The sequence below is a fragment of the Dipodomys ordii genome, unplaced genomic scaffold (genome assembly GCF_000151885.1).
Source record: "Dipodomys ordii isolate 6190 unplaced genomic scaffold, Dord_2.0 Scaffold23, whole genome shotgun sequence".
NCBI classification, from domain to species: Eukaryota; Metazoa; Chordata; class Mammalia; order Rodentia; family Heteromyidae; genus Dipodomys; species Dipodomys ordii.
Window position 1 is genome coordinate 11,527,110 of NW_012267239.1, and position 22,066 is coordinate 11,549,175.

Consider the following 22,066-nt stretch of genomic DNA (forward strand, 5'->3'; position numbering starts at 1 on the left):
TCTACCACTTGAGCCACAGCGCCACTTCCGGCTTTTTTTCTTTTTGCTTATGTGGTGCTGAGGAATCGAACCCAGGGCCTCAGGCATGCAAGGCAAGCCCTCTACCACTGAGCCAACTTCCCAGCCCTTGTTTTGTTTTTTTAAAGGAAATTCAAACAGAACTGTGGCCTTTCAGTGCTCACCCAGCTCTGTTCAAATCTTGCTTTGTCCTTCTGTCCATCTAACTGCCATCTCTGCTGTACTCCACGGGAGGTGAAGGCTCTAGCAAGCTCATGAGTGCTCGGTAGTTAAAACCTATCCGGCTGGCTGCACCTGGCTGCATCTGACTGGGTATAACAGCCGGGCAGCAGGGCGGGGCCAGGCATCTGTGGAAAGTTCTCTTGCACCTGGGTAACTGCAAGGTGGGGCCCGGGGTCCCCTCTGGCCCCGCCCGGTGGGCAGCGGTGGACTGCAGCAAGCCAGCCTCTCCCTTTCCCTGCAGCTGGAGCCGGACGGACTGCTGGTGTGGGTGCTGGCCGGCGCCCTGGGGCTCAGCCTCGTCCTCTCCCTGGTCTCCGTCCCGCTGCAATGCTTCCAGCTCAGCAAGGGCTACGGCTGCTGCCTGCTCCTGTTCTACAGCAGCTTCCTGGTCGTGGCTCTCCTCACCGAGTTCGGGGTGATTCATCTGAAGGGCATGTGACCGATGCTGCCTGGAGGTGTGCAGGGGCACAGACTCCTGGGGTAGCTAGATGGGGTGACTGTGTACCTCGGCTGAGCCCTGGCAGCCGGGGCCCTGGAGGCTGGCTCTGCCGGGGATGTGATGTCAGAGCCCTCGGCACCCCAGGGCAGCCCTGCCCGGCCCTCCTCGCTGGGCAAAGGGCTGATGTGAGCCACTGAGCTGTCCCATATTGAGTGTCCCAGTGGCCACGTTAAGAAACCCAAGATGGAGGTGGAATGAATGGCAACCTGTTATTGAACCCCGGGTGTCCAAAACACTCAGCTGCGCCCCTGCCTCGGGAATGGCCGCCACCATGGACAGCGGCTGCGGACCCGGCCCTCTGGACCTGTGCACAGCAGAGCCTACCTGGGAAAGGAGAGGCCCCAGGGCCTTCCCAGGGTGGATGGCCGGGCCTCGATGTTTAAAGAAGCAGTGTGTTTGCCTTCTGCAGTCAAGGGGTTCGACTGTCCTCCAACCCCGGCAAATAAAAGAAGATGCAGTGCTTCAAGTACCCGGGATGCGGCATGCACCACCGCTGGCTCTTGTGTACCTGAGCCGAGTGCTGGCTGGCCGCCGGCAGGGCTTCTTGGCAAAGCCTGGTGGGGCCAGGGGTAGGGTAGGCAGGAACGGCTGGGGGCGCCCCCACCCCCAAGTCAAGAGGCAGCAGCCATGCCTACAAAGCAGAGCGCTTTTATTAATACGCCAGAAATCGGACCCAGTGGGTTTCTAGAGTAAGAAATCACAATGTACAAAACCTCGTGGCGCTGCTCCCGTGATCTGAGCCGTACAAAATGATTGTCTGCCTGTGTGGAGTAAGGCTGGGGTGGGGGAGGGGAAGCGAGGAGGAAGGGGGGGCCCTGGCGGTGACCCTCAGAGCATCTATGCCCCCCCGCCCCAGGCCGTGGCGTGGGGCCGTCAGTGGTCTTCCCCGGGGGCCGCTGAGCCGCAGTGGAGCCAGAGGCCTGAGCTAGGTCCCGTCCTGAGCCCTCCGCACTTAACTTCCTGGGGGACCCTGCTCCCAGCTCTGGGGAAAGCGTGGGCCGGTCAGCACCCTCCTGCCCCAGCCCTGCCTTCCCTTGGGGCCACAGAATGCTCAGTCCAAGGCCCCGAGCCCTGGGTTACCGGCTGCCCCTCCTCCTGCTTCCACAATGCCCATTCCAATGCCCAAAGGCTAAAGGCACCTGGTTGTGCAAACTGTTCCTTCTCTGCAGAGAAGGCTGTGGCCCGGGCTCCGGCCACGCTCCTGTGATGGGGCAGCGTCGCCCCTGCCAGTCCTGGAGGACTAGTGCTTCTCAATGACAAAGGCTAGGCTTTACAGAGATGAGTCTCCTCCCTCTACCCCCCTGGGGGTCTGTGCCAGTGTGGCCTGGGGTGGAGGACGGCTCAGGTCCATGGATCAGCTCTGCCCGCTCCTCTACAGCTGTCCCTGGCTCCCCCTCACCCCGCCTGCCAGCCCCAGGAACCAGGGGGAAAGCCAGGCTGGCTGGGGTGCCCTCCAGCTCCCCACCCCAGCACATCCCCAGATCTGTGATCAGGACAGCAAGGCTGAAGATGCCATGGCTCTGACCCCCACCCACACCCCCTTTGGCTGCCACCCGCAGCCTGCTCTGCAGCCGGGGACCGTCTCTACCACAGCACTGCTGGGGTGCTGGGGAAGGTGGCTGAGACCCTCCCTGGACCTCTCTTGCACAGACCCCCACCCCCGACCCTGGGTGTGCTGGGCCCCTGAGCCCCAAATCCAGGAAGAGCGGCCATCCTGGGTGCCATGAGCACCAGGCTGGCACCAAACACGCACTTCCCCAGGACCTGGGTCCCCCAGACACCCCTCTGCTGGAACAGGTTAAGCCGTAGTGGAGAGAAACATGGTGGAGAAACGCATTGCAGAAGCCGCTGGGCCTGGGCCTCCGGCCTGCTTCCTCCGCAGAGGCCCAGGCCGGGGACTTGGCAGCCACCAGGGCCTGGGGGGCAGCGGGAGGCAGGACGCAGACTGGCACGCCAGTAGCTGCAGCCCAGCACTGCGGGCTGAGACCTGATGGCGGGTGTCTACCCCCTCTGTCCCCAAAGGGCTGCCCTGGGGCCTCGGATTCTCTCATCTAAGTGGTTCTTCCCCGAGGGCCAGGCTAGACACCCATGCGGGCCGTGGAACTTGAGGGATGCGTGGGGACTTGAGCCCCAGGCACGGGGAGGGGGAGGGGGGGCAGAGGTGGTCCCATCCATTCTTGAGGAGGGGGCTTCTGGATCCACCCCATGGACCCCCAGGCCCAGGCCGACTGCTGGAGTGGAGGAAGCCAAGGGAGAGGACCGCAAGGCGGTGGCGGCGTGCAGCCCTGCCTGCTCTGTTTCTAGGTAAGTCTGCGCCTGCGTGGGCACATGGGCACACATCTTCGGTGCGCCGCGGAACGTAACACTATTGGGTTATTGCATAGAAGAGATGGCTTGGCGGGCTGGAGTGGGGGGGGTGTCTAGGTGACCGTCTGGGAGCGCTGGCGGCTGATGGGGGGCTGCTGGGCGGCAGGGCCTGCGACCTGGCTGCTGATCTGCTGGAGCGACTCCTGCTCACGGGCGTGTTCCTCATACCACTCCTGCACAGAGCGGGGCAGGGCTGAGCCGGGAGCACCCCCACTGGAGGGGCCCCCACCCCCCACGGGCTGACACACACCTGCCGGCCAGGAATGCCAGGCACAGGACAGCAGGTCCAGGCTGAAGGGGGGGGAGCAGCGCTCTGGTCCCCGCCCACCCTCCCTGCGCCCCGATGACCCCCATCTGCCCCCGCGGCCCCGCTCAGGGTAAGAGATGGAGATGTTCACAACAAACCAGGTTGCCCTGAGTAAGTTAAGGGTCCGCCAGAGACCCAGACACGGGCAGCAGTGTCCCCGCACCCGCCTCGGGGGACCATGGACCCCTCCCATTGTGCCCATGGGTACCTGGATCTCCTCCTGGTACATCTTCAGGCTCAGGTCACTCTTGGTCCTTGATCTCCGTCCCAGAAACACCAGGGAATTTTGCTATTGGAGAGTGGAGATGGTTAGACACGTTGCCAGGTCCGGCCACCCCAGAGCCTGGGTTCCCCCCCACAACTCCCACACACACCTTCGAGTGTCACCCACAGGAGCAGGAGGACACAAGGCCAATGCCCGCTCCCGTGTCCCACCCTCCCACCTGGTATTTCTCCATCTGCGCCAGGGTCTCGAGCAGCTGGGAGATGTCGGAGGAGGCCCCCCCACCCTCGCGGTAGAGCTCCAGGACGGCAAGCAGCTCTTCCTTGGAGATCTCTCTCTCCAGGGTGATGCCTCCGTCATCTGCAAGGGGTAACGGGGCGGGCAGCCGCAGAGCCCAGGGACCCTCCCCAAACACACGCCGGCCCAGTGTGCCCCTGCTCTGTGCCCCTTCCCTGCCCTCATCGGAAGGGCAGAAGAGCAGAGGGGACCCGGGAGGCGCCTTCCACCGAAAGGAAAATGGTCAGATAGCACGTGGAGGGTCAAGGCAGGAGGCTTCTGAGTACAAGGCCAAGAAAAGAGAAACCCTGGCTCAAAAAACAAAATCAATCTATCAATCCATCCATCCATCTATCTGGTCAGCCTAACACAGGGCCTGTGCAGCTGTTGGCCATTCCCGGCGCTGTGGGTCCAGTGCGGGGAGGGCGGGAGAAGGGCAGTTTGCAGGGCAGTCACCCAAGGCCTCCTCCACACTTTCAGTGATGTGCCAGGCTGACTTTAGAATGAGATCATAAGCATCGGTCTGCTATTAAACATTTGACCATCACGGCAAAGAAGAGATCGGGACGGATAAGCCAGACAGACAAGCTCAACCGCTAGCGGCTGGCAGCCAGATGGCCAGCTGGACATCCATACAGACAGCAAGAGAGAGAGAGAGAGCCAGCGGGTCAATGGTGCCAACGCCTGCCAAGGGAGTCCCTGCACAGACCTTCCGAGTCCTGGTTCTTGCGGCTGTAGTTCATGCGGAAGACAAAGGCCTCCAGGATGAAGGCCACGATGATGGTCATCACCACCTGGCCAGCAGGGAAGGAGGGCGTGGGTCAGAGGTGTGGCGGGCCACAAGGGTGCGGGGCGCGTGGCTGGGCGGACCTACCATGGTCACGATGTAAAAGGTCATGAAGTAGAGGCGGCTCCAGTGCGAGGTCTGCGAAGTGACACCTTCCTGCGTGGGGGCGGGGAGCCAGGGAGCATGCGTGGGGGGCAGCGCCGGCACCGGCACCACGCACCCCACTGAACGTGACCCCTGGCCCCTCTCCAGATGGCCGAGGGAGCCTGGGCCTCCACAGCTGGGTCTTTGTCTTAAGCCGCAAGGGACTTAGGAGAGTTTAAGAATTGGAAAAGAGGGCTGGGAAGGTGGCTCGGTGGTAGAGTGCTCGCCTAGCATGCTTGAAGCCCTGGGTTCGATTCCTCAGTACCACATACACAGAAAAAGCCAAAGGAGGTCCCGTGGCTCAAGTGGTAGAGCTCAAGTGCCTTGAGCAAAAGCAGCTCAGGGACAGCGCCCAGGCCCTGAGTTCAAGTCTAGAACTGGCAAAAAAAAATTTTTTTTCCTTTGAAAAGAAAACCAGCAATGCTTGTCATACGGCTCCTGTAGGGGTAGAGCGCTGCTGTGGGGGCTGGGCTGGACTCCTGCTCCCAGCTCGGCGATTCTTCAGCTTCAGTTCCCCGAGTAGCCGGGATGACAGGGGTTTGCTACCATGCCCATTCTGCCAAGTTCTCAATTTTTCTTTCTTTAGGTGGTGCTGGGGATTTGAACTTGGGGCCTTGCACTCACTAGGCTCGACCACTTGGAGCCACACCTGCAGATCTTTTTGCTTTTGTTATTTTCTGACAGCCAGGACTGCAATCTTCCCATGCTGCTGGGACGACAGACGCATTCCACCACACAGCTTATGGGTTGAGCAGGGGTCTGGCTGGCCTTTTTTTTTTTGGGTCTGGTCGTGGGGGCCATGAACTGTGGGCCTGGGCGCTGTCCCTCAGCTCTTCAGCTCAAGGCTAGTGCTCTACCACTTGAGCCACAGCGCCACTTCCGGCTTTTTTCTTTTTGCTTCTGTGGTGCTGAGGAATCGAACCCAGGGCCTCAGGCATGCAAGGCGAGCGCTCTACCACTGAGCCACCTTCCCAGCCCCGATGGCTGGCCCTTTCGTTCTGTTCAGGTTGGTCTCAACCCTCCTCAGCTGGGTTTACGGGTGGGAGCCCCCATGCTCAGTCCCTTTCTGTTTTAGTTTCGAGACAGGGCCTGGCTCACACTGTGGCCCAGGCTGCCCTGGCGTCCGCCTCCTCCCTGAAGTACCCCCCCCAACTGCATCTTCACTCTTCTCTCCGTGCTGGGGTTTGAACTCAGGGCCTCGTGTTTGTCGGGAAGGTCCCAGTCCTCTCTCTCTTCGTGTTTTAGATAGGGTCTCCCACAAGCTGGCCTGAGCCCCCCGATCTTCCTCCCTCTGTCTGTCAGGGGCTGGCACCACAGGCTCGCCCACTGCTCCTCATCTGAACAGCTGCTCTCCAACTTACAGGGGACGGGTTAAAGCCGCAAAGCCTGCTGGGGCGGGGGCGCCAGGATGAAGGAAGATGGCCAAGAGGTACAGGGATGAGGTTTCCCCGCAGACCCGAGCTGGGGGAGGAGGGGGAGGAGGGGGAGAGCAACGCCCCCCCCTCCACACACACACACACACACACACACACACACACTTACCATGATGATGTACCAGTTGTTGACCACCGTGAGCTCAAACAACGTCACTGCAGAGGGAGAGAGCCCCGGTCAGCCCCGCTCCTGCAGGCCCAGACGAGAGGCCCCTCCATTGCCTGCAAGCCACTTCACGGGGAGTCCCATGCAATGGCCGGTGCCTCAGCAGCCTGGAAAAGCGCTCCCAGACAGTATGCACACCTGGCTTTGAAGTGCCCCTTCTTCTTGGGTTTAAATCACCATAGGTTTAACCACAGAACCAGACGGCACGCGGGCCTGGGGGCAGCCCTGGCATGGCTAGGCGCTGTACCCCTCCAGCTCTGGTTAGAAAAGTGCCAGGCAAAGGGCCTGGCAGCCTGGACTCCCGCTGGAGACAGGGGTCTCACACATCCCCGCTGTTGACACCCTGGTGGACCACCCCCCCTGCCCCCAAGACCTGCAGGGCCCAAGCAGCACCGCCAGGCCCGCCCTCGCCACAGCCCTCCACGCACCAAAACTGCTGAGGATGTTGTCGAAGTTGTTGAGATAGTAGTAGCCCTCCTCCACCACGGTCCTGTTGCCCACCGTGTGGTTGAGCCAGCGGTAGGCGTCCGCCACTGTACTGGTGCTGCGGATGAGATGAGGGCGTGGAGAAGGGTCAGGCGATGCTGCTGCTGCTGCGCAGACGGTGGGCGGGCAGGCCAGGGCCTAGCAAGGGAGCTGTCCATCCTGGCTGTCTTCCTGCTCTTGGCTCTGTCCTGTTCCAGGGGGGCCCTGGGCTCCCTACTCCCCTCCCCGTCACCTAGCACCTCTCTGTAGCTGACAAGGCTTCCCTCTTCTCACTTCCCACCGTGGAGGGAGGAGGCGGGAGGGGGCAGGGGGTAGCTCCCGGGGGTGGCCTCACGCTCGGCTCCGCTTCTCCCACTTTGCCCGGTGCATCCAGGTTTGACCAGGCAACCCTGATTTTGGAGGACATTTTGTTTGCCATTCTCCTATCCCACCCCTCTCTCCGCCTACTTTTTTTTTTTTTTTTTGGTTGGGCATGGGCTTGAACTCAGGGCCTGGGCACTCTCCCTGAGCTCTTCTGCTCAAGGCTACCTCCCTACCACTTTGAGCCATAGCTCTACTTCCAGTTTCCGGTTGGTTAAAGAGTCTCATGGGAACTTTCCTGCCTAGGCTGGCTTCAAACCATCATCCTCAGATCGCAGCCTCTTGAGTGGTTAGGATTACAGGAGTGAGCCACCAGCACCCGGCTTCCACCCTTCTCTTTTTGAGATGGGGGTCTTTCCGTGTGACCTGGGAGCTCTATCGTAGAGCTCCGTGACCCTCCTGCCAAGTGACTGTCGTCTGTCTGTCTAACCCTTTGAAGCTGTCCAGCGAAGCTTGCAGGTCCTGCCTTCTGGATAGCGGTGGGTGGGAGCTATGGGATTCAGGATACTCAGGTTTGGGGACGGGGGTGGCCAGTGGAGGCCTGGACCATTCTGGGACTCAGATGTCCTCCTTGGAGGCTGTCCGAGCCCTGGCTCTGCATGTGTTGAGGCAGACAGCAAAGCCCGGGAGCCTGGGGCACGCGGAGGCTGAGATGGAGGGGAGCCAGCCCGGGGCACGCGGAGGCTGAGATGGAGGGGGGCGAGCCCAGGGCCCACGCTGGCCACTCACTTGCAGCAGTTGGGGTAGAGGAGGTCGCAGAAGAATTCCATGCCCACGATGGCGAAGGAGTAGTAGAAGGTGAGCAGTGTGAGGCCGAGGCTGGGGGAAGGTCAGCGTCAGGGGGAGGTGTCCGGGCGGGCGGCTGCGGCCCTGGCCTCAGGCCCCGTGGGACAGGCTTGCCCCCGGCCCTTGACAGGTGACCACTGGTAAGGGGCCTCATGGCTCCACTAGGAACAGATGCCCCTGGACCAGACCTGCCTCTTCCCTGTAAAGGCACCTGCGGTGACCCCTTCCTCCAGGGGTCAGTGAGCTGACCGCCACCTGCCCTCCCTGCGAGGCCATGGAGAAGTGGCATCTGTGGGGCCCGATCCAGTCCTGGAAGCCACTGAACCCCAGATCCAGTCCTTCACCCTGGCTACCGCCCCATCCGGCCCCTATGGGTGCAGGCCTTGAGCTACCAGGACCTGTGGACCGTCGGACGGTGGACAGTACCTGGCCATCCGTGGCAGCAGCTCAAACATGGTGTCCAGCACGTTTCGGTAACGCTTCTTCAGCTTAAACAACCTGAACCCCAAGAAACAAGAGTCGCGCGCTGATGCCACCACAGCCTGCACCCCTGCTTTCAGATGCGCGGGAGCCTCGTCCACACCTCGCATGACGGACGTGGCTGGGGGGGGGGCCCTCGTCCGCCTGGGCCGGTTTCCCTCACCTCTCCCGCAGCCCCAGGATGCGGGGCAGGGTCCCCCCAGGGGGGAGACGGGGTTCTGTAGCACCCCTCACAGAGGCGCACAGAGAGTGGTTCGCACCCGAAGCAGGCGACTCCCCGGGAGCAAGGCCTCGCTGCGGAGTGGCAAGGCAGGGGGAGGGAAGACACCCGAGATATTCGGCAGAAGGAGGCGGCAGCGTGGAGGAACGAGGGACCCGGCCCAGGGCCACCAGCCCAGAGTCCCCCCTCCAGATGGGCACAGGATGGCCTCCACCCGTACCCACCCCCGCCCCCCAACCTCATTCTCCAAGGAGAGGGTAAGGTGGGGACACAGGTGGCCTATAACCCTCTCGTTAGGGGGAAAGCCTGGCACCCAAGGCCTTGGGAACCCCCAGACCCGAGTCAGGACGAGGCTGTGGACAGAGCAGGGCTCTGCCAGCCACTGCTGGTCTGGGAGAGCGTGCGGAGACCCACATGGTGGCTTCTCGGACCAGAGGCCATGCTGGGGAACACAAGGGGCCGAGGCGCTGACCTATGACCTGCCTGTAGGCCAGCGCTTGGACCCGCGGCCCCGCTGTGGGCAGAAGCCGGTGCTCCTAAGCTTAGCTACTCAGCCAGGCAGAGGCCCCGGATGCCGGTGTGCAAGAAGGTCCCCGCAGCCTGCACACCCACGGGAGACCCAGCCCCACCCGTGTCCCTGCAGAGCTGCCACGTCTGTGGCTCCTGCTCATGGGTCTCCCGGTCACCTCAGCAGCTGGAGGGGCCGCAGGACCACGATGAAGTAGAAAGGCTCCATGTTGAGCGCCAGGGCCAGCAGCCCCAGGAAGGCGAGAGCCGTGACTGAGAAGTCAAACCTGGCGGGGGAGGGAAGGCCATGGTGGTCAGCGACCTTCAGGCTAGACCCCTGCCCCTCCCCACCCCTGCCCTGCTCCTGGTCAGCCCTGGTCAGTCCTGCCCTGGGGTCCACTTACAGGTTCCATCCGGAGGACAGGTACTCCACAGGGCCCAGGCCGGCCACTTTCAGGAACAGCTCCACCCCGTAGACTGTGGACAAGGAGGTGGCAGTCAGCAGCTGACCTGCGCCCTCCCCCTGCGTGGAGCGAGGGCAGCCGGGCCAGCGGGGGGGGGAGAGGCCACTTCCTGCTCATTCCCTTTCGAGAGGGGCCGTGGGACACGGACGCCCATCTAAACTCTCCCAGCCAGCGCGGCAGCACGCGGCCCAGACACTCACTGGTAAGGAAGACCAGGGAACTCCAGGGCACGTGCTTGGGGAAGAAGTTTCCACCTGAAAGAGAAAAGTAGGCTGGAGACAAGCCCAGGGCGCCATGCAAGGGACAGGGGTGTGGGGCACAGGGGTGCGGGCTGCGCTCACCTTTCAGCATGAAGGTCTCCACCAGGACCCACACCCCATTCATCGCCACCACCACGTCTGAAAGAGAGAGAGCATGGGAGAAAGGGGCAGGCCGGGCAGTCTACAGGCCACGGCTGCAGCCCCAGTTCTTTTCCAGGAGGCTCTGGACACTAGAAAGAACTCGTCATGCTTTCTCAATTCATTGTTAAGGGAGGGTGGGGAAGATAGAAGAGAAACTTCTAGACTAACAAGACTGAAGAGACCCAATAGTAGTAACATTGCATGTGTGGGTCCAGACTTTCCAAACACTTGGATCATCATCCCCCCTCCAGCCCTCCTCCTTCTTTTGGTTTCTCCCTTCCCTCCTTCCCGTCTTTCTTTGAGTCTCTAGGACAGAGCTGAAGGTCTGGCGTGTGCTAAGCACTCACTCAGCCGACCCAGAGCTAACACCACAACCCACAGGACGAATCTCTCTCACCCCCCTACTCACTAAAACCACAAAGGACTCGGGAGGAAAGGGGCCTGGGGCTGTGGCGCATCACACTTACACATGAAGTGCTGGAAGGCCGGGGATTTCACCAGGATGTTAATTCCTATGTGAAGGGAAAAGAGGTTACACTGGAAACTTCATACTCAGGCGAATGATCCCACGTGAGCGACCAGGTCCTGCGGCCCCGAGAGCCACATCTCACGGCTGCCCAGGCTCCAGGCAGTGCCCGTCCATCACAGCTGCTCTGGGCACAGCCTGGCATTTTAGTACAAGGAAAACTCCTCTGCCCATAGCCTGGCTGGGTCAACCACACACAGATCATACGCTCTGTGCGTTTTCAGAATGGCTGTAGGCCATGCTTGAAGAAATTTCCAGAGGGCCAAACATAGTCCTCCCCACCATCACCCCGCCCCCCATGGTCCTTCAGAGCTGGTACAAACTAAGGGTAGATGCCTGTTAAGTAAGAAGCATGGACACATGACTTAAGGGTTTTGTCTTGGGGAAGGGCTGCCTCTTGAGGACTGGGATTATCGCAGTGTGCCACCATGCTGGTTCAGACGCTGGATTTCTAAATGACTGATTAGAGTCCTTCCCTAGTCCAAGTCCTGCCACTTTCTCTGCTCAGACAGTCACATCCTCCCCCCCCCCCCCCGCAGTGAACAGACCCCAGGTCCTCTCCCGCTCCATGGCAGCTGAGCTCACCTTTGAAGATGAGGAAGGCTGTTCTGGGAAGCTCATCGAACCAGTGCTCTCTGTTTCTCTTTGCCTGTAAGGCAACAACAGGTCCCGGGAGGTCAGAGGTCAGGCCAGAGCCCAGGACTAGGCCGGGCTGGGTGCCGGCCTCCTTCCCCACCTGCTCCACTGTGCCAGGGAATGGCGTGGACACTCAGGGGTCAGTGCAGCCGGTCAGTGGCCTGCATCTGCCCCGCCCGCTCACACCCTGTAGTCACTCTAGGCGGGGTTTTTGTCCCCCTGTCTCCCAGGGGAGCCGTGGGGCATTCAGTCCCCTGCCTCAGCCACAGAGATGCGAGGAGCCTGGCTGAAACCCTGGGCCTGGGTGAGGGTGGACGCGGGGGCCTGGCCTGGCTGTCCTGAAGGGTCTGAGCCCCGCTGACAACGGCGCTGGGTTTTGGGGAATACCGCCTCCCCCACCCCGGCCTCCGCTCCCACAGAAACTCACCCTCCACTTCAGGGCAGCAACTTCGTAGATGTCATAGAAGTCTTTGAGGCTGTGGCAAGCAAAAGGAAAAGACAGACATTGACCCCGCAGCCCCAAGCAGCACCTCGCCTGCCTGCCTGCCTGCCGCCGTGCATCTCGAGAGGAGAGGGGACAGCTCTCTGTGCCCAGGGCAACGCCTTCAGAGTCCCGATGTCCTCTGTCCCTGAGGACTAAGGTTTTTCACTCTGCTCGGTCCACTCGGACTGTGGGCAGTCCCTGGAGGGGCATGGACAGAGGCCAGGCCTCGCTGGGCCCCGCACGGAGCTCGCTGGGTCTCAGCTGCCCGCGAGGGACGCCCCTTCCTGGTCTCCGCAGTGTGGAGGCCAGTACCGTCCCTGAGACTTTAGGTTCAGTCCTGCGAGCTGCGTGTGAGCGTGCAGGTGTGCTGTGTTCTCCCTCTGTCTCCTCTGGCTCACACAGGACGATCCCAAACCCCCAAAATCTGGGACTTGAGGGGGAGCAGCAGAGCTGGTCCAGACGAAACAGGCTGGAGCGAGGCTTCTGTGGCTCACAGACTCCTGATGAACAGAGTCAGCGTGTGCAAGCAGCCTGCTGGGGGCAACTAGAGGCTCTGGCCGGCTTCTCTGCAGCCGTCCCACCGCCAGACCTGCCCCCCCCCCAGCACCCTTACCTGAGCAGCGGGGTGTTGCTCTGGCTCAGGGCCTTGAAGGTGAGGAAACGCTCCCTGGCACTCATCCGGGGTCTGTAGAAACGCATCAGGCCTTCGAACTGCCTGTACGAGATGCCGGCAGGCCTCTGGGGCAGAGGGGGTGGGAACAACAAACATGACAGGTGGGACCCAGGAAAACCCAGGACCCCACCGCCCCTCCCCTGGCAGCCACCCCAGGCCTGGCACGGCTCCCAGGGCTCCCGCGGGACTATAGGGTGCTCAGGAGCTGCTGTGGGCAGCGACAGTGGGGCTGCGCCTCCTTACCCGCCGGCTGACGAGCAGGCGGTAGGCGTGCTGGATGGCAGTTCGCTTATGCAGCAGCAAAGACTTGAACTTGCGCTTCTCAATGTCGTTGAAGGTGTCAAACACCACAGCCAGGAGCTGGAGAAAGCACGGAGGCCTGACTGCCCTGTGTGGTGCCCTCTAGTGGCAGAGGCTGTCATCTGCCCCCAGGTAGGGCTTCTGTCCTACCACTCTATAGAGGCCCAAGGAGATACTTAAAGACCTTGTTACCAGATGCGTCTAGATTCTTCTTGCCACATGCATTCTCAATTGGCTGGCCAGGAGGCCCTGTGACCCTCCCCTCCCCAGGGCTCTGTTCCTCGTGTCACATGTGTGGTCCCAGAAAGAGAAGGAGCAGGAGGAGAAGGATGAGAAGGAAGTCATATTTGGAACCTCCTAAGAGCAACACCAGCTTCTTAAAGACACAATCAGCCAGGCACCCGCGGCTCACGCCTATAATCCTAGCTACTCAGGAAGGCTGAGATCTGAGGATCATGGTTCAAAGCAAGCCTAGGCAGGAAAATCCATGAGTTAATCACCAAAAAAACAGACGTGGAGCTGTGGCTCAAGTGGTAGAGTGTCAGCCTTCAGCCAAAAAAAAAGCTCAGGCTAGCACCTAGGCTCTGAGTTCAAGACCCAGGACCAGCACTTGTGTACGCGGTCCATACACCATGTTCTGCATGATCAGGGTGAGGGAAGATGAGAAGGAATTTGAAGGAATCTTTTTAGAAACACTTTTCTCTTTCAAAAATGTTCTGAGAAGAATTCTGTAATTCTTTCGACCTCTTTAAATGAATCCTCTAGTTTCCTATTAGAGCAAAGGTAAACAAATATGGGTTTTTTTTTCTCTTTGGTAGTATTGGGATTTGAACTTAGGGCCTTGTGCTTGCTAGGCAGGTGCATTACCACTTCAATCAGGTCTCTAGCCCTTTTTACTTCAGTTTTTATTTTTTAAAGGGTCTTGCTTTTTGCCTGGGTGGGACTGGATCATGATCCTCCTATTTATGTTTTCTATATGGCTGAGATGACAAGTACTTACTGCCACATCCAGCATTTATCGGTTGAGATGGAGTCCCATGAACTTTTCTGCCCAGGCTGGCCAATCTCAACCTCCCAAGTAGCTAGGATTACAGGCCACAGTCACCATGCCGGCACCAACAGCCAGCAGCCACCAGAGGAAATGCCACCAGAGTCCTGGGACTGAAGTAGGGGACAGTCTTGGGGATTAAGTGCTTGCTCTGTGGGTTGATGGCAGGCGGAGGGCATCCGCTGAGGAGGTCATGCTGTAGTCTGTCCCTACCACAGACATGAGCCACAGTAGGCTGGAACTCAGGGCCTGATTGCTGTCCCTGAGCTTTTCCACTCAAGGCTGGTGCTCTACCATTTGAGCCGCAGCTCCACTTCTGATTTTTGTTGGTCAATTGTGGAAAACAGTCTCCCGGATTTTGTTGCCTGGGCTGGCTTCAAACTGTGATCCTCCAATTTCAGCCTCCAGGGTAGTAGCTAGGATTACCAGTGTGAACCACTAGGATGGGGCTTTATTTTCTGTTTTTATCCTGGGCTGATTTGATTGGTGGCCAGGATGAGGGAGTGTCAGAAGCTCATAAATGAGCATGAGGGGACACGGTGGCTCAGGGGTAGGCCCTGGGCCGGCCTGGCTAATATGAGCAAAGCCTTGGGGCTCATCACTCCCAGCACTACCAAAACAGCAAAACCTCCAAGACTCTCTGGAAAGCTCCTCTTAGGTTAACTGTGGGTGTGAAGTGGTTGGGGCTCTGGCCCTATCTGCTGATGAGAGGGGCTCCTGGTGGCAACCTGGTATCCCAGACCTCACCAAAAAACCCAGTGTGCAAAGGGGCTTTCTGTCCTGTTGGGCAGATGTGTGCTGTGTCCAGTGTTCTGATCATGCATGACTAACAGGGCTGACATAAATGCACCCCGTGTTCTCGACACATGGAGGCGGTGCTGAGACCCAGCTCAGGCTTTCTCCCAGGCTAGCCTGCACCATGCAGATCAGTCTGTCAGTCTGTCAGTCTGACCCAGTTTTGTCATCGATCCACTTAGAATTGCAGCAAGAGCTCCAGGGAGCAGCGTTAGGCCGCTGTGCGCTTGTCGGGCAGAGGCATCATCAGTGGAAGCTCCTAGGGCAGCCTGAGCCCCAACTCCAGCACTATAGGCAGTGGCACTGTATGCTGGCCGCCGTGACCAGTGCAGGCCCTGCGGTCCTCCCAGGACAGACCCCAGAACACCAGCCCTGACCCTGGATGGGCCCCGACTCCCCGCCCCGATGCTCTGCCCGAAGGCCGGGGGGCCGAGGCAGCCACGCACCAGGTTCATGATGAAGTAGAGCTCGATGGAGAGGTACACGATGAAGAAGACACAGGACCAGGGGTTCCGGGAGTAGGAGGGCATCATGACGTCGGGGAAGCTGTATGGCAGAAGGTCACCACCTGTCTGCATGGCTGCCCCCGTTTTCCCCAAGGCCTTGTGAAGGACAATCACCTCCCCGCCCCCATCACTTTAGGGGGAGATGGGAGGGGGAACCAGACTTACTTGGCCGTGGTGAGAAGGACAAACAGGCTGACGATGCTATTCTCCAGAGTGCTGAAGTACTGTGGGGCGGAGGGTGGGGGGGAAGGGGAGGAAGGAGCGGTGAGGCTCAGGGCCTGCCCCCCCCTCCACGCCCATCCTGCCCTGCCTCCTCCCTAAGGGCCGCAGAGCAGCGGTGGCGTGGGAGTGCAGGCCTGTGCCTTCCCAAGCTCCCAGACTGGCCGACTTTGGGGCACATGTTTCCTAGGGAGTCACATGCTCGACTCTGCCAGAAGGCTGGGATGTGCCAAGCCCGGGTCCTGGAAACGTTTCTCCCAGGAAAGGGGAGCCCCTCGGCTCTCCAGGAAAAGAATGGCTCAGGAGGCAGGGCGGAACACATCTTCCTAATGTGGTCGGCCGGTCATCCCTAATGCAGCCGGGCACCTTGCCTTGAGGGTAGCACCTCCCACCGGCGAAGGGAGGCAGATGTTCGTTACTTACTGGGTCTGAAGGATTAGGAGAGAACAAGTAGAAACCTGGAAAGTGGTAGCCAAACAAAACAAAAGCTGGTTAGGGCACAGGTGCCAATGCCAGGTGTCCAGCAGACTGGACTAATGAGTGTGTGTGTGTGTGTGTGTGTGTGTGTGTGTGTGTGTGCAGCTGAGGGAGGCAACAGGGGACTGCAGAATCAAAGAAAACTCGCGCCATCTAGAAGAAATGAGAGCTGCTCGGCCTGTGTGCCTGCTGCCACGCGCAAAAGCACCCAGAGCTGTGTGTTAAAAAAAAGCCTTGTTAAAAAGATCTGTTTGTTAAAAATCTGTATTTTTACATAAAGTCTCATTTCAAAATGTTGGCTCAAAGTTCACGTCGGGGGAGTGGATCTGGAGTCTGGTCTGTGGTCTGGCTTGGGGGGCAAATCCAAAGGGGTCCCTGAGTGATTCGATCAAGAATGGTGGCTGGTGTGGAGGTGCACGCCGGCCGTCTCAGCATGCAGGAGGTGAAGGCTAGCCCGGGCAATTAAATAGCGAGAGCCTGTCTCAGAAAAACAGGCTCCTCAGGGCCATCTGGTCTACCACAAGAGGCTGTGAGGCTCCAGGAAGGGGAGGGGAGGCCACCAGATGTGGCATCCAAGACTACATACAACCCCGCCGTGCCCAGGAGCACAGAGCACTCACCCAGGATGGCGAAGATGAGCATGAAGAAGAGCAGCAGGAGCAGGATGTCCACGAAGGGCGGCAGGGACTGGAAGATCTGCCGCAGGTTGCTGAGGGGAGACAGACCAGCTGACGGGGGGAGGGGGGGCCTCTCCCCACCTGCCTGGTGGGGCGTGTGGTGGTGGGAAGCGTGTGTGTGTGCAGGGCTGGCCTGCCGCAGCCCCCGCCCCGCCCCCCACGTCCCGGGCCTCACCGCCGGACGCCGCCGCAGTACCGACAGTCCACCAGGAAAATGCAGCGCAGGGCACGGGTCACCCGCACGTGGGACGTCTGCCGTACCAACACCACGATGGCCTCGATAAACTGCACCACCAGCACGGAGGTCTGGGTGCGGCAGGGGCAGCGCGGTCAGCCCCCTGACACGCTCTCCAGAGCTCCCCTCTTTCCATCTCTCTCAGGAGAAGGATGGGCAATTGCGGGCTAGAGCGAGGCCACTGCCCGGCCCGTCTGCACCCACGCTGCCAGAGCTCCACCCGCACCAGGACGCTGTGGAGATCCTGGCCATCTCCAGCTCCGCCAACCTGGGGACCCGCTCCTACACAGAGAGCGGGCTTGTCACACAGCTGGGCACTGCTGGACATGCTCCTCACAGCCCTCTGCTGTGCAGAGGACCAGATCTGCACACGCCAGTGGCACTTGCAGGTGCAAAGCATGAGATCTGAGCCCCTCTCTCCAGGCCTGACACACACACACCCTTCTCTTGTGCCTGGCTGGCTGTGACACAGGAAAGGCAAGAAACCTCCCTCAGGTGACGGTGCCAGAGACCCAAACAGAGCTAGAAGGGACCCCAGTGACACGGGGGCTCCCACATGAGCAAAGACACGGACTCCAATACGGAGATGGAGAGACACAAGCCTGTGTCACCGCATGCATCACTGCGCACGCGTCACCTTGACCATGGTCCGCTTGTGCCGGATGAAGGAGTGCGGGCCCAGCCACCGCAGCTTCATGCAGAGTTCAAACACCACCACCATGAGGGCGAACAGCTCCAGCGTGGCGTGGACCTGTACGGAAAGGTGGGCATGGGTCTTCTCGAAGCCATCCAAGGCCGCCTCCCACCACAGCGACAAAACCCTGGCTGCCAACCACAGCCTGGAAGATGGAGCTCGTCCCAGATAGCTAAGTATAAACTTGACATTCAAGGAACAGACACAGGGAGGGAGCCGAGGTGTGCACAAAGACAGAAAGATGAAACTGTAAATGTAGACTTACTCCAGGAAGGACTGCATACAAGTTACCCATAAAAGATGAAGCGGATGGGAACAAAGGCTTGCAAACAAGAAATGAATGGAAAAAACCATCGGGGTCCAGTGAACATCTGGCTTCTGAGGCACAGCGGGCCACAAAGCCACCTTGTGAAGAGGGAACAGGCAGCCTGGACCGTACCCGAGCCAGGTGCGGACTCTGTCCCAGAGAAGACAGCCTGGGTGAATCCCCAGGCTTTGTCTGGAGTCTATTTGCAGGGCTCTGCCTTCTAGAATATTCCCCCACTGAGCCCTCCCTGCCCCCCGCCCCACCAGCACGGAGGGCCATGGCGCTCCCGGACACTCACGTAAATGCCGAGCCGGAGCGCGGGGACGGCGGGGGCCTCGCACAGTGACAGCAGCAGCAGGAGCAGGGCGGTGAGCAGCTCCATCAGGTAGAAGAGGTGGTTGTGTGCAAAGAGGTAGGCCGCCAGCGCCTTGGCGTTCTTGGGGTGGGTGAAGAACTTGTCGTTGTTCTCGCCTTCCTGGAAGGACAGGGACTCTGGGGTGTGCAAGCCGGGTGTCTGGGGCCAGGGGCCAGGCCAGAAGCACACCGCAATAGCCCCCACATGGAGGATCGGAACTGCTGTTCCTCAGCTGGCACAAGCCACCCCCTCCCCCCATGAAGGGACTCAAGAGAGTGGCTGGCTGCTGCTGCTCAAACCACCTGTGGAACAGACTGGAAGGGTCTAGAGAAGGTCAAGAGCAGTGGGTAGTGACCTGACTCTGCAGAGCCTGAACCTCTCGCTATCCAAACAGAGGGCTAGTTGAGTGTGCTGGAGCATGCTTGCAATCTCAGCTACTCAAGAGGCTGAGGTCAGGAGGATAGAGGCTCAAGGCCAACTTAGGTAAAGAGTTCCTGAGACCTCCACCCCCATCTCAACCAATAGCTGGGTGCTGTAATGCATGTCTACCATCCCTGGTAGGACCCCCCCGCCTCAAAACAAAAAAGACACAGAAACACACACACACACACACACACACACACACACACGGGATTGCACCAGAAACCTGGCTCCTTCCCTCCCATACCAACGTCTGAGCCAGGCCCGGCCCAGTGGCTGTGTCCTAGAGAAAGGGCAGTGCCAAAAGCAGCCCAGGTTCCCATGGCCCAAGCCTTGGGAGGAAGCCCGCCAGCTCCTGCAACACCCCACCATCCTTTGGGGTAGCAGGAGACATTGAGCCAGTCACTGGCTGGACAAGATGTAAAAGATAAACTGAGCCCAACAGAGAACAAACAGCTGAGCAGTCAACCAGGGAAGCTCTGGGGTCTCTGCAGGGCCTCCGTCTCCCCACCTCTGTGGAAGCTTCTGGTTTGATTTATTAACAACAAAACAGTTCTAGTTGTTATTGTTGTCAGTTGTGGGGCTTGAACTCAGGACCTAGGCACTGTCCCTGCCTGAGCCTATTTGTGCTCAAGGCTAGCGCTGTTTTTGAGTGGTTACTGGAGATAAGAGTCTATTTAACAGGGATTTTTCTGCCTGGGCTGGCTTTGAACCACGATCCTCAGATCTCAGCCTCCTGAGTAGCTAGGATGACAGGCGGGAGCCACCAGATCCCTACAACAATGCAGTTCTTAAGGGATGTCTTCCAATAGCTGGGAGAAGGCTGGAGGAGTCACAGGCCCAAGGGCGTGGATTTGAACTCTTGGATTTGAACAGGCGATGGCCATGAAGTCTCTGCCAACAGAGACGAAGAAGGATCTTCCCCGGGACACTGATCATGCCCCAACCCCCAAAGGGGGTGCTGAGCTTGCTGGAGGGTGTCACAGCTCATGAACTAGATTAGGCTGGATGCACACCAGGCCTTTGCTTGCTGCTCCCTGGCCTGGGGACTCAGGGCACCAGGACTGCAGAGGGTGAGCGAGTTAACTGGGAAAGTGGGGGGGGGAACGGCACCCCATGGCATCCTCACGGTGCCTGGCTGCCCCACACCGCAGCTCTGCCGCAATCCCAACACAACCCTGCCAGACCATCAGCAGAAGCAGCCATGCTGCTGCTCCTGAGCTTTACTTATGAATCTGGGGGGTATTGGGATTTTGAACTCAAGGGTCTCGTGCTTGCTGAGCAGACATTCTACCACTTGAGTTACTCCACAAGTACCTTTTTGTGTTATTTTCAAGATAAGGACTCTCTTTATGCCTCAACTAGTCTAGACTGTGATCCTCCTATCTGTACTTTCCTTTGCAGCTGGGATGACAGACTTGTACCACCCTGCCCAGCCACTGACTGAGATGGAGTCTCGTGAATTTTTATTTCTGAGATGAACAAAAGGCTTGTTGGCTACGAACCTTAATGCCCCCAACTGCCACCTCCAAATAGCTTGGATTACAAGCTTGAGCCACAGTGCTCAGCTACTGCTGTTATTTTTCAAAAGTGATGCCATTTATCCAGGCACTGGTGGCTCAAACCTGTAATCAGGAGGCTGATATCTGAGGTTTGCACTTGAAACCAGCTCAGGTAGAAAAGTCTGCGAGACTTTTATTTCTAATTAAACACCAGAAAATCAGAAGTGGAGCTAATGCTCTATGTGATAGAGCACTAGCCTTGAGCAAAAAAAGCTCTGGGACAGTGCCTAGGCCCTGAATTTAAAAAAACAAACTGATAGAACAAACAGATTTTAAAGGTCCTAAGAATTCCATCATCTGGGCTGGGAAGGTGGCTCAGTGGTAGAGTGCTTGCTTTGCATGAATGAGGCCCTGGGTTTGATTCCTCTGCACCCCATAAGCAGAAAAAGCTGGAAGTGGCGCTGTGGCTCAAGTGGTAGAGCGCTAGCCTTGAGCTGAAGAGCTCAGGGACAGGGCCCAGGCTCAGAGTTCAGGTCCCATAATCAACAACAACAACAACAACAAAAAGAATTCCATCATCTTTCATCTTTAGCCAGCAGTGCATGGCTAAGTATGTATACACACATGCACACATAGATATGCACACACACATTTTATATCATATAGCCACCCTGCACCAATGTCCTGCACCACAGCACATGTCCCATTTCCCCACAGGTCTGCGAGGTGAGGCACAGAAATAAGGCATACAGAAGAAAGAACATCGCTCGATAGCCAAGTGGACAGCTGATGGATTGATTGAATGATTGATGGATCGACTGCTTTTCTGTTGCTCTGGAGACTGAATCCAGTGCCTTGCATGTGCTGAGCACATGCTCTTAGCCCCAGCCCTGCAAGACAGCAGCCATGCTTGGCAGCCTCCCGTCTGCCCCTCTGAGAACTGGCTGGTATGAGCAGGAGGTGATCATGGTGGCCTGCTGCAGAGATTAGCCCCTGAAGAGCCCATGGCTTTTGCTTTTGCTTTCCTTTTGTTTTTTTCTTGGGGGAGGGGGGGTGGGAGGGTGTTCAGCTACTTGTGCTTTTGCTTAGTTTTTCCCCCCAAGGCTGATGAGCCACAGCTCTACTTCCAGTTTTTTTGGCGGTTAACTGGAGACGGGAGTCTCTCGAACTTTCCTGCCGAGCTGACTTCAAACCTCAATCCTCAGATCTCAGCCTCCTGAGTAGCTGGGATGACAGAGGTGAGCCACCAGGGCCCGTACTTATCTTTATCATCAATGTTCCTACCCACTTAGAGAAAGAAGGAATTGTTGGATTCCTGGATTCTTCCAGGTCATTCCACTTCTGTGCCCTGACCTGTTCCACCTCTTACTCAGCCTCAGAGCGGTGACGTGCACGAGGAGACGTGCCAGATCCTTAGCAGGTGTGCCTGAGTGTCCCAAAGCCCCTCAGACATTCCTACAGTCTTAACCAGGGTCAAAGTGCATTTGTTCCGGAGCATGTCTGCTACAGGCTGTTTGAAAACGCAAGAAGCATACAGAGGGCCACACAGGTCCCAAATCAATACCCGAATTTAATTAAATCTATTCTTTTTTATGGGGGGGGGGGCGTGCTGGTCCTGGGGACTTGAACTCAGGGCCTGTGAACTGTCTCTGTGCTTATTCTTGCTCAAGACTAGTGCTCAACCACTTGAGCCATGGCTCTACTTCCAGCTTTTTTAGTGGCGTATTGGAGATAAAGAGTCTCATAGACTTTCCTGCCTGAGCTGGCTTTGAACTGCGATCCTCAGATCTCAGCCTCCTGAGTAGCAGGCTAGGATTACAGGCGTGAGCCACCAGAGGCCAGCCTTTCAATTTCTTTTAATGACAAAACAAATATTGTGTTGTCATTTTGCAGTGGGGAGTTGCATTAAAGAAAACAATAGGGGGCTGGGAAGGTGGCTCAGTGGTAGAGTGCTTGCCTTGCATGCATGAGGCCCTGAGTTCGATTCCTCAGCACCACATAAGCAGAAAAAGCTGGAAGTGGCGCTGTGGCTCAAGTGGTAGAGCACTAGTCTTGAGCTGAAGAGC

General features: G+C 58.5%; 2 protein-coding genes across 6 annotated transcripts in view; one reads left to right on the forward strand and one right to left on the reverse strand.

The window, feature by feature from the left end:
• The window catches only part of Slc8b1 (solute carrier family 8 (sodium/lithium/calcium exchanger), member B1), a 14,581-nt gene extending 13,373 nt beyond the window's left edge, over positions 1–1,208 (forward strand). Inside the window, exons 13-14 of the mRNA XM_013014302.1 lie at positions 340–343; positions 402–1,208. Of these exons, the coding sequence (XP_012869756.1) occupies positions 340–343; positions 402–679 (282 nt within the window). The 3' untranslated portion in view covers positions 680–1,208. The remainder of the gene's footprint in view (positions 1–339; positions 344–401) is intronic.
• Positions 1,209–1,371: 163 nt separating this feature from the next.
• Positions 1,372–22,066, reverse strand: part of Tpcn1 (two pore segment channel 1) — a 44,126-nt gene continuing 23,431 nt past the window's right edge. For all 5 annotated transcript variants that reach the window (XM_013014396.1, XM_013014400.1, XM_013014399.1 and 2 more), the window contains 25 exons: positions 18,022–18,198; positions 17,360–17,473; positions 16,663–16,793; positions 16,431–16,519; positions 15,757–15,791; positions 15,280–15,338; positions 15,055–15,154; positions 12,709–12,825; positions 12,406–12,530; positions 11,736–11,784; positions 11,258–11,321; positions 10,614–10,658; positions 10,087–10,143; positions 9,946–9,999; positions 9,686–9,758; positions 9,461–9,568; positions 8,501–8,572; positions 8,018–8,107; positions 6,871–6,986; positions 6,386–6,432; positions 4,787–4,855; positions 4,622–4,706; positions 3,857–3,996; positions 3,622–3,702; positions 1,372–3,279 (listed from right to left, as the gene is read on the reverse strand). In XM_013014396.1, coding sequence (XP_012869850.1) covers positions 3,160–3,279; positions 3,622–3,702; positions 3,857–3,996; positions 4,622–4,706; positions 4,787–4,855; positions 6,386–6,432; positions 6,871–6,986; positions 8,018–8,107; positions 8,501–8,572; positions 9,461–9,568; positions 9,686–9,758; positions 9,946–9,999; positions 10,087–10,143; positions 10,614–10,658; positions 11,258–11,321; positions 11,736–11,784; positions 12,406–12,530; positions 12,709–12,825; positions 15,055–15,154; positions 15,280–15,338; positions 15,757–15,791; positions 16,431–16,519; positions 16,663–16,793; positions 17,360–17,473; positions 18,022–18,198 — 2,217 coding nt within the window. In that variant the 3' untranslated portion in view covers positions 1,372–3,159. The remainder of the gene's footprint in view (positions 3,280–3,621; positions 3,703–3,856; positions 3,997–4,621; positions 4,707–4,786; positions 4,856–6,385; positions 6,433–6,870; positions 6,987–8,017; positions 8,108–8,500; positions 8,573–9,460; positions 9,569–9,685; positions 9,759–9,945; positions 10,000–10,086; positions 10,144–10,613; positions 10,659–11,257; positions 11,322–11,735; positions 11,785–12,405; positions 12,531–12,708; positions 12,826–15,054; positions 15,155–15,279; positions 15,339–15,756; positions 15,792–16,430; positions 16,520–16,662; positions 16,794–17,359; positions 17,474–18,021; positions 18,199–22,066) is intronic.